At 45.4% G+C, this 15,462-nt stretch overlaps 1 protein-coding gene and 1 long non-coding RNA gene across 2 annotated transcripts; one reads left to right on the top strand and one right to left on the bottom strand.

Moving 5' to 3' along the window:
- Positions 1 to 4,324: 4,324 nt before the first annotated feature.
- On the top strand, positions 4,325 to 11,007 carry LOC106609107 (zinc finger BED domain-containing protein 4). Its single transcript, XM_014207528.2, has 2 exons — positions 4,325 to 4,688; positions 6,207 to 11,007. The coding sequence occupies exon 2, from the start codon at positions 6,395 to 6,397 to the stop codon at positions 10,217 to 10,219; it is 3,825 nt and encodes a 1,274-aa protein (XP_014063003.1). The 5' UTR covers positions 4,325 to 4,688; positions 6,207 to 6,394; the 3' UTR covers positions 10,220 to 11,007.
- Positions 11,008 to 11,096: 89 nt separating this feature from the next.
- Positions 11,097 to 13,266, bottom strand: LOC106609155 (uncharacterized). Its single transcript, XR_006770632.2, has 4 exons — positions 12,899 to 13,266; positions 12,492 to 12,661; positions 12,150 to 12,223; positions 11,097 to 12,058 (listed from the first exon to the last, which is right to left on the bottom strand). It is a non-coding gene; the product is annotated as an uncharacterized LOC106609155 (long non-coding RNA).
- Between the last annotated feature and the right edge of the window lie 2,196 nt (positions 13,267 to 15,462).

Genomic DNA, 15,462 nt, shown 5'->3' with positions numbered 1-15,462 from the left:
ATTAAGTACGGCATTCGCCCTAATGAGCGTGTCGTGGGAATGATGTCACCTGAGGCAGCTCTCCATACTCGTCCTGAGGTGCGTGCTGGTTGTCTGGTAAAGACTGTGCCTGCGCCCAGAAACAGGCCTCCTGTATGTCTTCCCAGCCCTGCACGTCCTGTGCCTACGCCCAGAACCAAGCCTCTTGCATGTCTTCCTATCCTGGTCAAGCCCGTGTCTCCTCCACGGACCAGTACTCCAATGGGTCTCCCTATCCTGGTCAAGCCCGTGTCTCCTCCACAGACCAGTCCTCCAGTGGGTCTCCCTATCTTGGTCAAGCCCGTGCCTCCTCCACGGACCAGACCTCCAGTGGGTCTCCCTATCCTGGTCAAGCCCGTGTGTCCTCCGCAGACCAGTCCTCCAGTGGGTCTCTCCACCCTGGTCTCTCCTGTGCCACCTCCTCAAACCAGGCCTCCAGCGGGTCTTCCCAGACTGGTGAGTCCAGGGCCTGCGCCCAGAGCCAGGGCTCCGTTATGTCTCCCCAGCCTGGTGAATCCTGAGACGGAACTGCCAGAGTGGCCAGACTGACCGGAACTGCCATAGTCAGAGCTGCCCGCCAGTCAACAGTCGTCAGAGCTGCCCGCCAGTCAACAGTCGTCAGAGCTGCCCGCCAGTCAACAGTCGTCAGAGCTGCCCGCCAGTCAACAGTCGTCAGAGCTGCCCGCCAGTCAACAGTCGTCAGAGCTGCCCGCCAGTCAACAGTCGTCAGAGCTGCCCGCCAGTCAACAGTCGTCAGAGCTGCCCGCCAGTCAACAGTCGTCAGAGCTGCCCGCCATTCAACAGTCGTCAGAGCTGCCCGCCATTCAACAGTCGTCAGAGCTGCCCGCCATTCAACAGTCGTCAGAGCTGCCCGCCAGTCAACAGTGGCCAGACTGCCCTGAACTGCCGGAGTGGCCAGACTGCCCTGAACTGCCGGAGTGGCCAGACTGCCCGGAGCTGCCGGAGTGGCCAGACTGCCCGGAGCTGCCGGAGTGGCCAGACTGCCCCGAGCTGCCAGAGGTGCCCGCCTGCCAGGATCTGCCAGGGTGCCCTGCTTGTCCTCCGGCCCAGCCCGAGTGGCCCTCCTGCCCTCCGGCCCAGCCCGAGGGGCCCTCTTGCCCTCCGGCCCAGCCCGAGGGGCCCTCCTGCTCTCCGGCCCAGCCCGAGGGGCCCTCCTGCTCTCCGGCCCAGCCCGAGGGGCCCTCTTGCTCTCCGGCCCAGCCCGAGGGGCCCTCCTGCTCTCCGGCCCAGCCCGAGGGGCCCTCCTGCCCTCCTGCCCTCCGGCCCAGCCCGAGGGGTCCTCCTGCCCTCCGGCCCAGCCCGAGGGGTCCTCCTGCCCTCCGGCCCAGCCCGAGGGGCCCTCCTGTCCTCCGGCCCAGCCCGAGTGGTCTGTCTGCCAGGGTCAGCCCGAGTGGCCCATCTGCCCGGCGCAGCTATCGGCGCCACCAAAGTGGGCGACGCCGAAGGTGGAGCGAGGTCCACGTCCTGCACCTGAGCCACCTCCAGGATAGCTGGGTTGGGGAGGGAGGGTGTAGCACAGTGCCGTCGGTGATGGCAGCCACCCTCCCTTCCCTCCCTTATTGTTTAGGTGTTCCTTTTTGTTGGGGATTTTCTTGTGTGTTCTTTTTTTAGGTGCATCCCGGGGTCTGCACCTTGAGGGGGGGGTACTGTCACGTCCTGACCAGTAGAGGGTGTAGTTGGGTCAGGACGTGGCAGAAGGGAGTGTGTGTTTTTTATTGTTTCATTGATTTTGGCCGTGTGACTTCCAATCAAGCACAGCTGTAGAGGGTTGTGGTTGATTGGGAGTCACACATAAGTTGCCTACGTTTCCTTTGTGTTTCGTGGGTAATTGTTTCTTGTTTAGTGTGTTTGCACCTGACAGGACTGTTGGCTGTCAGTTTCCTTGTTTTGTTTGTTATAGTGTTCTTTCTAATTAAATTGAAAGATGAATACTAACTCCGCTGCATTTTGGTCCATTCCTGAAGACAGCCCTTACAGACCCCCTCTCAATCAGAAGGATTTCTGGCTCCCAGGTGTCTTTTATACAGGTAACGAGCTGAGATTAGGAGCACACTCTTAAAGGGAGTGCTCCTAAACGCAGCTTGTTACCTGTATAAAAGACACCTGTCCACAGAAGAAATCAATCAATCAGATTCCAAACTCTCCACCATGGCCAAGACCAAAGAGCTCTCCAAGGATGTCAGGGACAAGATTGTAGACCTACACAAGGCTGGAATGGGCTACAAGACCATCGCCAAGCAGCTTGGTGAGAAGGTGACAACATTTGGTGCGATTATTCGCAAATGGAAGAAACACAAAAGAACTGTCAATATCCCTCGGCCTGGGCTCCATGCAAAATCTCACCTCTTGGAGTTGCAATGATCATGAGAACGGTGAGGAATCAGCCCAGAACTACACGGGAGGATCTTGCCAATGATCTCAAGGCAGCTGGGACCATAGTCACCAAGAAAACAATTGGTAACACACTACGCCGTGAAGGACTGAAATCCTGCAGCGCCCGCAAGGTCCCCCTGCTCAAGAATACATATACATGCCCGTCTGAAGTTTGCCAATGAACATCTGAATGATTCAGAGGACAACTGGTGAAAGTGTTGTGGTCAGATGAGACCATAATGCAGCTCTTTGGCATCAACTCAACTCGCCGTGTTTGGAGGAGGAGGAATGCTGCCTATGACCCCAAGAACACCATCTCCACCGTCAAACATGGAGGTGGAAACATTATGCTTTGGGGGTGTTTTTCTGATAAGGGGACTGGACAACTTCACCGCATCATTTGACGGGGCCATGTACTGTCAAATCTTGGGTGAGAACCTCCTTCCCTCAGCCAGGACATTGAAAATGGGTCGGGGATGGGTATTCCAGCATGACAATAACCCAAAACACACGGCCAAGGCAACAAAGGAGTGGCTCAAGACGAAGCACATTAAGGTCCTGGAGTGGCCTAGCCAGTCTCCAGACCTTAATCCCATAGAAAATCTGTGGAGGGAGCTGAACGTTCGAGTTGCCAAACGTCAGCCTCGAAACCTTAATGACTTGGAGAAGATCTGCAAAGAGGAGTGGGACAAAAGCCCTTCTGAGATGTGTGCAAACCTGGTGGCCAACTACAAGAAACGTCTGACCTCTGTGATTGCCAACAAGGGTTTTGCCACCAAGTACTAAGTCATGTTTTGCAGAGGGGTCAAATATTTATTTCCCTCATTAAAATGCAAATAATTTTATAACATTTTTGACATGCATTTTTCTGGATTTTTTTGTTTGTTATTCTGTCTCTCACTGTTCATATAAACTTACCATTAAAATTATAGACTGATCATTTCTTTGTAAGTGGGCAAACGTACAAAATCAGCAGGGGATCAAATACTTATTTCGCCCACTGTAGGCTGTGTGTTCTGTTTTTAAATATATGTTGTTCTGTCCTTGAGCAGTTCTTGTCTATACATTTTCTGTAATATGTCATGTTTCATGTTTTGTGTGGACCCCATGAAAAATAGCTGCTGCTTTCGCTACAGCTAATTGTGATCCTAATAAAAAAACTAAAATACCTCTGAGCAAGATTTAGCCTCTCTCGCATGAGTGTAACCGATGTGAAATGGCTAGTTAGTTAGCGGTGGTGCGTGCTAATAGCGTTTCAATCAGGGACGTCACTAGCTCTGAGACCTGAAGTGGTTGTTCCCCTTGCGTTGCAAGGGCCGCAGCTTTTGTGGTGCGATGGGTAACGATGCTTTGTGGGGTGTCAGTGGTTAATGTGTGCAGAGGGTCCCTGGTTCGAGCCCAGGTTGGGTCGAGGAGAAGTGCGGAAGCTTTCACAGACAGAAACCTTTCAAATATGTTCACAAATGGCCAGAGTAAACTATACACCATCTTTGGCCCCATCTGCCCCCTATCCTGTGAAGCCTCAAAGCATGCATGAGGATTTACATACATGCAGCCTAGTAATTTGTTCTAAATTCAGTCTGTATTAACATTCAAATTCCCATTTAATGTGTGTTTCATGCTGGTTGAGACAGTCTAAATTTAGACTCACTCCACACATTTAGATTTCACATTCACATTGTTCTCAGCAGTGATTAGTGAACAATGACTATTATACAAGTCTTTCATAACAATGTGTTATGCCTGTGTTTCTAGAAATAAGACAAGTCAAATATGTTCATAAATGTGTCGAGTTTTGTTGTGTCAACCATATGCCCACCCGTGATGATTTCAGTGCCCCTGGGAGAGACACTTCAGGTCAAGAAACCCCGTTGGTAAGGTTAAAATTTAAGAGCAGTAATAACAGGAGAAAAACAAACAACACCGTTGGGAAAATTGATTATTGTCCCTGTATTGGCGATGGCATATGCAAACAATGCATCATAACGTCTGAAAAGAACTAGTATGCACGTATCGATCTATTAAGAAGTGTTGCAATATCGACGAATTTTTAGTGTTTTTTTTTATTGTCCCCGTCGCCATATTGGAAAACCCTTCAACTCAGTGACATCATAACGCGTGTTTCTTCCGTCCGACGCTGTGTGGACTTGTTTCAACTGAATGTGAACTGCTAGGAGACAAAGCGACGAAGTAAATCCCCCTCTGGATCAATCAAATGGGTCGTATTTAACTGTTTAGTAACAGAAAGCCAGTGAATTATACACTAAGATTTCAAGGTATGTATACTATCTTGGTCTGTGATTTCTAGGGGTTATTTTTGTTAAAATAACGTCGTGATTAATGTGCTGGGCTGATTCGGTTGGTCTGTGGTTCTTCTGTTCCATTACCAGGGAAGGATCTGGTTCTGTCTCACCAGATAGGTTATGCCCAGTATGGCCTAGCTAGCTGGCACGACCAGGTTCCGTACTGTATCGGACACTGTTGCCAGTTAATACACAGGCGGCTTCATATATGTAGTTGAAAGGATAGTCGGTTTGTGGTTTCCGATTTCTGTTTTAGAAACCTATATTGTGTGTGCATGTTTTTTGTGTAGCTAACCAGCTAACCTCAGACACTGGCATTGCTATTAACTTGGCTGGCTAGCTAAGGTTAGCACTTAGCATTAACTCAATGGGCTCCAAATTATGAGTTGAGTGAAATAACTACTATTTTAAAGCAAATCAATGTGTCACACCTTAATCCTGGATGTTGGTCGTTAGCTAACTCTAGCCGGAAAAGTACTAGCCATCCAACTAACGCTGTATCAGGAAATAAGGCTCCTGTAGCTAGCTAGCTGTCAAGCTAACTAGTTAGCTGTCACGCTAACTAGCTCATTAGCAGTTGGATAACGTTCTAGTTAGAAAAAGCAGTATGATACTACTCTAGTTGTTTTGTCTAGATTCCAGACATAATTATGATCCGATCGGATTATGTCTGTGGTTGCTGCAGTCTTGGTGAAACATAACATTCGTTGTGGTTTGCTGGTACGTTAGCTGGCTGACTGGCTGCATGCATGAATAACGATTAATTCCCCATTTGTCTCTTGTTCTGGGTTAGTTAGTTAGTTAGTTAAAGAACACTCCTCAATATCCCTGTGTAAATAAGCAGTTTAATTTATAGGCAAATTAAAGACATTGTTGCTAATAAAAGGTTTACTTTCTGTGGCAACCATGAAACCGGTTATTAATTTGATACCCAATAACAATGTGTTGTGTATTGTGTTCTAGGCTATTTTTCATTCATAAATTGGGAAATTATACTCCCATGATTTAATTACATTATATTATCAACATACCTACATTGAATATTGATAACATGTCACCAATGAATGTTAGACTATACATTTTGTCATACATTAGGCTTAAAGGATCCCAAAATGTGTCATTGCTGGAAGCAACATTGAAACCAATTGAATATACATGTTTTGGGTGGGATACCACCTAAACAATGGTAGGCTAGTATCACTCTGGACCTCGAAGCCAGTTGCACTGTATTTTTTGTTGTTGTTCCTCTCTAATCAGGGACTGATTTAGACCTGGGACACCAGATGGGTGCAATTAATTATCAGGTAGAACTCTGCACTGTCATACTGCTAAGCATGGCTAATATAACCTAAAACATCTGTTTTAGGGGTAATGTGAGGACCTTTGGATTGCAGCCTGACATGCTATAAACAGTTTCTAGTCTGTCAACTTGTTATTATCTGCTATTTGCTGAAATATCAAATGTTTTATTGAATTTCTCTCTCATTCCAGATCCTACTATAAAAGGTGGAAACTTCTCTTGACATGTTCGTAAATAGAGAAAATGGACTACAAGCTTGCTCCTGATCTGGACAAAGACTGAAACGTTGGTGTGAGAAATGCTCACACACTCATGAACTTTTGGCAAGCTGCGTTAGATAAGAACATTTGATTTTCTCCCAGAACTTTGGTCGGCTAACATGGACGGAGAGGAAGACCTCTCTCTTAAGAGTGAAGATGTAGTAGACTCAGAAACTAATGGCATAGAAAACAAGAAAAGAGAGGCAAAAGGAACATGTCTAAAAATTGAGGGGCAAGATGGCTACGTGTTTAAATCATACAGCATCACCCCCCATGACACTGCAGACGCAAAAACCTTTTGTCCGTCTAAAACACGGGCTAAAGATTCTTCCCCCGTGGCTTCTATTCACGAGGAGGAACCAGACAATTTATCTATTTCTCAGGTTGATGGACAATTAACAATTAATGAGTCTGTCAATGAAGCGGATGAGGCATGTGATAAAGAAGACTCTCTTAGGCCTACTTCTCCAGCCATTTCAAACAAAATCCTAAATCTAAACACTGAGGTCAAGATAGAAAATGGCACATCTGAACATAATAATGAGGAAGAGGAGGATCCAAACAGTATGACGGGGACCCAAGAGGATGAAAGGTTATCGTATGATAGTTCTGTAGGCCCCTTTGTTACTAGAGATGATACAGATGACAATACAGATGATTACAGTAGTATGCTTAGTGGGTACACAAGCACTCTTTATGATGTTGCAATGGATGCTGTCACTCAAAGCCTATTGTCATCCATGAGAAGTCCCACTAACGCTAATCCCAGGAAGAAATCCCCTGCCTGGAACCATTTCTGCATATCTCCACGCGATAGTACCAAAGCAATCTGTATGTACTGTATGAAAGAGTTCAGTCGAGGTAAGAACGAGAAGGACCTCAGTACAAGTTGTTTAATGAGGCACGTACGAAGGGCTCACCCCACTGTGCTTTTACAAGATGGTGACCTCTCCTCAAATACTCTGACTGCTTCAGTTGCCTCATCTGTAATACCCCCCTCAAATTCATCAAATAACGGAAGCCTGGCAGCTAGCATTACTACTCCTGCCTCACGAAACAACTCTTCACCGTCCACCTCTTCAGCAGAGGGCTCTGACATATCATCCAAAGAAGTGTTACCAAAACTCGAAAAGGGTGCCAAAAACGACACTGGCATAGTCTCATCCTCACATTCCAACAACAACCACGAAGAAGTGATGGATGGAGGTGGGTGTGAGCGCCTCGCTGCAACTCCCAAAAACTCAAGTTCTCGTAGAAGATCAGCTGTGTGGAAGCATTTCTACCTGTCCCCTGCTGACAGTTCCAAAGCAGTATGCATACACTGCATGAATGAATTTAGCAGGGGTAAAAATGGAAAGGACCTGGGCACAAGCTGTCTGATTCGCCATATGTGGAGAGCCCACAGAGAAATTGTCATTGAAGAAAATGGACAGGGCTCGAACATCCCACCACCATATACAAACCCATCAACTCTATTGTCTCGCTCTCAGCTGCATCAGGACTCAGTAGTGGAGATTAAAAAAGAATCCCCTTTCGCTCCATCCTCCCCAGAAACAATATCTGACGAACTGCCCCATAACAAAGATGAAAGCATGGATGTGAAGGAGGAGTCTGATACAATAAACCAATCAGAACAGGATTCCTCCCTCAATCTCTGCTTTGGACTTAGAGATGAGGATGTTCCTTTACCTCCCTCACTGTGTGATCTGTCTCTAGAGGGCTCAGGCCTGAAAGAGGATCCGGCGAGTTCAATTTTCCAACAAAATAAAAAAATCATGAAACGTGTGAAATCCGAAGTGTGGCACCATTTCATTGTCTCTCCAGTGGATCAGCTTAAAGCCCTCTGCCGATACTGCCCCTGTGTCATAAGCCGGGGGAAACGGGGAGACTTCGGAACCAGCTGTTTGATGAGGCATCTAATGAGAAGGCACCCTGATGTCCTCAAAAACCAAAAAAGCACAAATGATAAGGACTCCTCACCTCATCCCTACGCTACTCTCTCTGCTGCTGAGGCTGTTCCAGCCAAACTGACTAACAGCCCTGCCAAAGAGAAAAAGCCACATAACTCTGTATTCAGTAAAAAGACATCAAAGTTGTGGAATCATTTTTCTATTTCCCCTTCTGATCCCACTAAGGTGGTTTGTTTGCACTGTAGCCGCACAATAAGTCGGGGCAAAAAGACAACAAACCTCGGTACTAGTTGTTTATTCAGGCACATGCAGAGATTTCATGGAAATGTTCTTGAAAGTAACAGTACTATCTCAGGTGATGTGCCGTCTGCTGAAATTCACGTTAAACACGAACTCATGGACACTTCTTCTGTGTATGACGAAAACTGTGAAAGATTTGATGAATACCACCCGGTTGCCAAAATAATCACCAAACTCGTTGCCGAAATGCTTGCACTGGATCTTCAGCCATCAGCCTTAGTAGAGAACACTGGTTTGAACCGATTACTGGAGTATCTTCAACCCCAATATTCTCTACCCTCCTCTTCGTATTTCACCAGCACTGCCATACCAGACATGTATGAGAGGGTGAAGGAGGTTGTTCTCACACACCTGAAAGAGGCTGAGAGTGGTATTGTCCATTTTACAACAAGCATCTGGGTCACTAGCCAGACTCGGGAATTTCTGACTCTTACTGCCCACTGGGTTTCATACGAATCATGTGTTAGACCTCAGGGTGAGGACTTTCACTGCTCCGCTCTCCTCAGTGTGTCACAGATAGACTGTGACCATGACACGCTCAATATACAGAAGCAGCTCGAATACTTCTGGGACACCTGGATCAGCTCCTTAGGGCTGAAGAAAGGATTCACTGTAACCGACAACAATGCTATTGCAAACGTCCTGGAGGACAATGACCATGTCATCGTGCAGTGCTTTGGTCACACCATAGATCTAATTGTGAATGAAGCCATAAAGAGTCAGAGGATGGTCCAGAACCTTCTAAGCAACGCTCGGAAGATCTGCGAACGCGTGTATCGCTCAGACAAAGCAAAGGAGAAGTTGGCAGAACTGCAGAAGGTTTACCAGCTACCTGAAAATTGCCTCATCCAGGATGTTCCCTCAAAATGGAGGACATCCTTCTTCATGCTTGAACGTCTGGTGGAACAAAAGAAAGCGGTTGACGGGATGTCAGTAGAGTGCAACTTCAGGGAAATGATCAGTTGCGACCAGTGGGAAGTGATGCAGTCGGTATGCAATGCGTTGAAGCCCTTCGAAGTGGCCTGCAGGGAGATGAGCAATCGCACTGCTACTTTGGGTCAAGTCATACCACTGATCCACATCCTCAACCGGAAGATAGACATGCTCTTTGACGAGACGATGGGCATCGACAACATGCTCAAGTCTCTGAAGGAAGCGATGGTGAGCAGGATGTCGTCGACCCTACACGACCCCAGGTACACTTGGGCGACAATGCTGGACCCGCGGTACAAGACTTCCTTGTTCACAGAGGAAGAGGCGGAGCAATGCAAACAAGACCTCATCAGTGAACTTCAGGTGTCCCTTTCTACCTCAATTGAGATAAAGCCTTCACTATCCAACGGATGTGGTGGAGAGGTCCCAGTTTCATCAAGCGGTTCTCCCTCAAACAAGGACAACCTCTGGGCGCTCATGGATGACATCAGACACAAGATAAAACAGGAGGACAAGCCAAAATCATCAGAGCTGGCAGTGCTGGAATACTTGGAGGAGGACATACTTGATCAAAGCTGTGATCCACTAGACTATTGGAACCTGAAGAAGTTACTATGGCCTGACCTTGCCAAGGTCGCTGTCCGCTACGTGGGCTGCCCTCCCAGCATTGTCCCAGCAGAGATTCTGTTCAGCACAGCCAGTGTGAACTGCGCTCTGAATCAGCCCATGCCATTACTAGAAAACATGGAGGGGCTTCTCTTTCTGAAGGTCAACCTACCCTTAATTTATTATCAGCACTGATTTAAAACCATTGCTTATGAGGCTCCTTAGCAAGGTCCAATTCATAGAACTGTGAAATGACAGGGTAACTTTTTAGATTCAGGGGCAACTAAAGGAGAATAAACAATACACTGAGCTTCATTTTCAAAACATGAGCGCATTTGGAATTGTTAATGAAGTTATTCTTAATTGCATTTTGTGTACTACTGTCAACACTTTAGAACTTGCATCAGTCAGAGACTCAGTGAAAAGTGTCAGGGAGGGAGGGGTGCATTTAGCGGTAGGGGTTGTGAATATTTGTTCGTGTCTTAATTTTGTTTGTCTTCTCTCTCCTTGTGCCTTATCCAAAACTAATTCAGGTCAAAATGCTGTAAATACTTTGATGCGCAAATCAAGTCTTTCAATTTAAATGGCTTAAAATATTAGAAAAAAGATGCTGTTTTTTTTTTTCTTCTTCTAAATGAACACATTGCCCAAAAATAAATGCTGTGACTGAAAGATGTTAAGTGTGTTATTTATTTAATTATGAATGTGGCTCATGGTACTGTCGATTTAGAAATTGCTTTTTTTAACTTGCTTAAATATTTTAATATTATGCAAGATTGCTGTATTTTTTTCAGAAGCAATTTGTTTGATATGTCTTTAGCACAATGACATTTATTTTCAAGGGATTAAATTATGGGTTGTCAAGTAAAATGTACTGTACATTTGTTATAATGATTGTTGAACTTAATTTCATAAATGTGGAAGCATTCAGACTGGAACCATGCAAATTGTGGTCATTTGTAAATAAAAGGTTTCTTATGTAATCCTTTTGTTCCTGTTTTTTTTTTTTTTTCTGCTTTGTGTACAAAAATTGCCATGTTTGATAGGGGACACTAGCAAAATGTTTGGCAACAGAAAATGTTCTTACTAGAAATGTTAAGGCACTACCTGCCAGTTTCACTTAGTGTGATGTCAGGGTCATGTTTAGTAGGGAAAACACACATGGAGAAACAGTCACCAGGGAATGTCTATTTGCAACATTTAAATGTAACTTTTCTGAAAAGTGGTCTCAAAGCATGTAATATTGCCTCAAGTGGCACAAGTACTTCCTTGTAAGTCAACAAGCATTTCCTCTTCAGTTTTATTCCAAAGCTCATGAGCTGTTTTGTTCATATAGGAAACTATAAATACATACAAAACATTAAATGGAGAACTAGCATAATGAGTTCTTTGAACTTATTTCAGATAAAAAGAAATGCACTGTTTTGAAGGATGGCAGTTATTGAACTGACCACTTCGTTTGGAGGAAGTGTTAGACATTAAACCAGTTACCTGGTTTGGTGGAGTAAAATTGGAGGATATGGAACATTTTCAGTTGAAGTAATGAAAGAGCTGTATACACTTTGCATGTGAATGGAGATCTAAGCTGGCCTAGACACTTCTTTTTTTTTTTATATGTAAATGACAAAGCAGGTGATCCTATCAGTGTATCCTACCAATATCCGGTTCCAACCACCTTATATCCCAAAAGAGTGATTGAAAACAGAACTCAATACACTGCAATTTAGTTTTAGTTATTTACAATTTGGTCATAAGAAAATACTAAATCCTGAAAAACTACATCACTTTCCTCAGTTCAACTTGGATGCTCTGGGTCAGGTACTCTTTCTCGCAACACCAGTTTGTCTCCCAAGTTTATACTGAAGAAAGGAAACCGAAAGGCATTCAAGGTCATGTTGCTGTAACCTTGGATGAAGGCCAAAGGCACGTGGGAGTCTGAGTAGTGCAATGTGGGTGGCATTGGCCTCCATCAGAACATGGGAGTATGTCTTCATATCAGGGTGTACAGGGCCAATGTCTTCTCTCTTGTCATACCTGACAATAGAACACAAAGCTGAATCCTTAGAATGCCTTTAGAAGGTTGGAAACAGTTATATTCCAGAATAGAATACCTAGTCAAACTAACCTCCAGTTTCTGTTCAGTTCTAAGAAATATGACACTCCAGTTTGGGCAGCAAATACATCAATATGAACAGACATCTGAGGAGAAGCAATGGATTACATACAACCTTTAAATCTGTTTTTGCAACCATGACATTTTCCTGTCTGATTTGATAACAGATATGATATAACAAAAAATGTATAACCTCTTACGAAGTGATAGTGGTTAAACACTGATAACAGCGAGTAAATTAATGCTCCCTACTATACTTTTTCCGCAAAAGCTGGTTAAACGCTCGCTCAAAATAAGAAAGGCGTGTAAACAGCCTTGATGTGCATTTACCCTCTACTACATCACTGCTCTTACCTGATGTAGATGGTACTAGTTTATGCAGTACCTGCACCCCCCGGCCTCCAGGGTAGTTGTGATGGGACACGAACAGAGATATGCTGGAGTATGCAGCATTTGTCACCAACTGGCCAAACATGATTAAGGAGCCAAGTTTATACATCCAAGATTTGTGGTAGTTGTTCAGACTGTTGGACCGAGAATTAAAAGGTTTTCAACATTATTATATAATGTGGTTTCTCTGTCCATACTTTTTTAAGGTCCATCACACATGTCCCCTGAAAGACAATTGAACTGTGACTCCAACATCCTGAAGGCCAAAAATGTCAAAATAAGCACTAATCATGTTTTTGCAACATTATTATACTAAATTGACCTCCCTGAACAGACAACAATCATGCCAATAACAGCCTTTTTCTCTTTACATGAAGGAGCAGCCCCGTGCAGCCACTATATTCAGCACAGGGAAGGTGTAGAGGATAAAGCGTAGCTCCTTATGGGGCAGGAAAGAGTAGAGCAGGATAAATCCTATAGTAGGCAGCAGCAGGGTGCGTGTCCGTCTGTCCAGCAGGCCTAAGGGGACGAACAGCACTGCGCAGCCCAGAGCACGGGGCAGAGCAGAGTAGAAATACCACAGAAAGGGGGCGGTTTACTGGGGGAGAAAGTCAAGGAAAGGTAGGAAGTTGTTGTTTTCAGGTCAAAAGTGGGCTCTCCGTGATGAGTGGAAAATTAACCCATTACTTTCATAATATTATCACAAACGTTTATACTAACTCAGAATCGATCAAGGAGAAGCAGGTGTCTAAAGCTGTGTTGAATGATTTAATTAGTTGACTTTATGAACATTGTTATGAGTTTATAACAGGCATTGAGTGAAGTGAAGGATATTCCCCAGTTGGAGCTCTTGTTCAGGATGGTGTTGTACCAGAGTACCTGGCCCTCGGGCCAAATCAGCTTATCCCAGAAGAATGAGTCAATGCCGACAGTCAAAGCTGAAAGAGACAGAAGACAAAATTAGACGTTCATCTAAAAGAGATAATACATTTATAACACTTCTAATCCTGAAAAACTACAGGGTATGTATGCATTTGTTCCAGGAAAGCTACAGCACACCCGACTCATCTAACTACTATAGCTTAGCCAGGTGTGTTAGTGCTGGGCTGGAGCAAAAGCCTGCACACCCTGTAGTTATCCAGAACCAGAATTAGTCTTTATGATAACAGATTTACATAGTGACAGAGCACCTGCAGGAATGGCATAGTAGAGCAGTTGAAGGATCCTTAGCCTTCTGCTCAGTAATGACATGAGCAGCATCAGACCCAGGTAGAGAGACAGTTCTGATCTAAACATGATGATGACGAGAGTAGAGAGACAGAGGAAAGACCCGTACCTCTGCCCCATCCATGCAGTGAACGCCAACAGGACTAGGGAGAAAACATAACAGACCTTTAACTGCACAAGATTACCATCAGAGAAACTGCTGGAAGACTCCTAAAATACACTATATATACAAAAGTATGTGGACGCCCACACACGTTGCTGACGGGTATACAATTGAGCACACAGCCATGCAATCTCCATAGACAAATATTGGCAGTAGAATTTCTCTTACTGAAGAGCTCACTGATTTTAACGTGGTACCGTTATAACATGCCACCTTTCCAACAAGTCAGTTCATCAAATTTCTGCCATGCTAAAGCTACCCCGGTCAACTGTAAATGCTGTTATTGTGAAGTGGAAACATCTAAGAGCAACGAACAGCTCAGCCGCGAAGTGGTAGGCCACACAAGCTCATAGAACGAGACCACCAAGTGCTGAAGCACGTACAAATCATCTGTCCTCACTACCAAGTTCCCAACTGCCTCTGGAGGCAACGCCTGCACAATAACTATTTCTTCAGGAGCTTCATGAAATGGGTTTCCATGGCTGAGCAACCGCACACAAGCCTAAGATCACTACGTACAATGACAAGCGTCGGCTGGAGTGGTGTAAAGCTCGCCGCCATTGGACTCTGGAGCAGTGGAAACGAGTTCTCTGGAGTGATGAATCACGCTTCACCATCTGGCAGTCCGACGGACTAATCTGGGTTTGGCGGATGCCAGGAGAACGCTACCTGCCCCAATGCATAGTGCCAACTGTAAAGTTTGGTGGAGTAGGAATAATGGTCTGGGGCTGTTCTTCATGGTTCTGGCTAGGCCCCTTAGTTCCAGTGAAGGGAAATATTAACACTACAGCATACAAGGACATTCTAGACGATTCTGTGCTTCCAACTTTGTGGCAACAGTTTGGAGAAGGCCCTTTCCTGTTTCAGCATGACAATACCCCTGTGCACAAAGCGAGGTCCATAAAGAAATGGTTTATGAGATCGGTGTGGAAGAACTTGACTGGCCTGCACAGAGAAGAACTTGACTGGCCTGCATAGAGCCCTGACCTCAACCCCATCAAACAATTTGGAATGAATTGGAACACCAACTGCGAGCCAGGCCTAATCACCCAACATCACTAATGCTCTTGTAGCTGAATGGAAGCAAGTCCCCGCAGCAATGTCCCAACATCTAGTGGAAAGTCTTCCCAGAAGAGTGGAGGCTGGTATAGCAGCAAAGGGGGGACCAACTGCTCGACCTCCGACCGCAAGGCACTACATAGGGTAGTCCGTACAGCCCAGTACATCATTGGGGTCAAGCTTCCTGCCATCCAGGACCTCTATACCAGGCGGTGTCAGAGGAAGGCCCTGAAAATTGTCAAAAGACTCCAGCCACCCTAGTCATAGACTGTTATGTCTGCTACCGCACGGTAAGCGGTACCGGAGCGCCAAGTCTAGGTCCAAGAGGCTTCTAAACAGCTTCTACCCCCAAACACAGGAGTGACGGTTGCTGATAATGGGCCTCTGTACGCCTATGTAGATATTCCATTAAAATCAGCCATTTCCAGCTACAATAGTCATTTACAACATTAACAATGTCTACACTGTAATTCTGATCAATTTGAT

This window comes from Salmo salar, chromosome 07 (genome assembly GCF_965601325.2).
Source record: "Salmo salar chromosome 07, fSalSal1, whole genome shotgun sequence".
Lineage (NCBI taxonomy): Eukaryota > Metazoa > Chordata > Actinopteri > Salmoniformes > Salmonidae > Salmo > Salmo salar.
Note: the sequence above shows the minus strand (reverse complement) of the source record. Positions and strands in the feature narration are given on the sequence as shown.

Coding starts and splice junctions, on each gene's coding strand:
- LOC106609107 (XM_014207528.2), top strand. CDS start 6,395: ATGGACGGAGAGGAAGACCTCTCTCTTAAGAGTGAAGATGTAGTAGAC.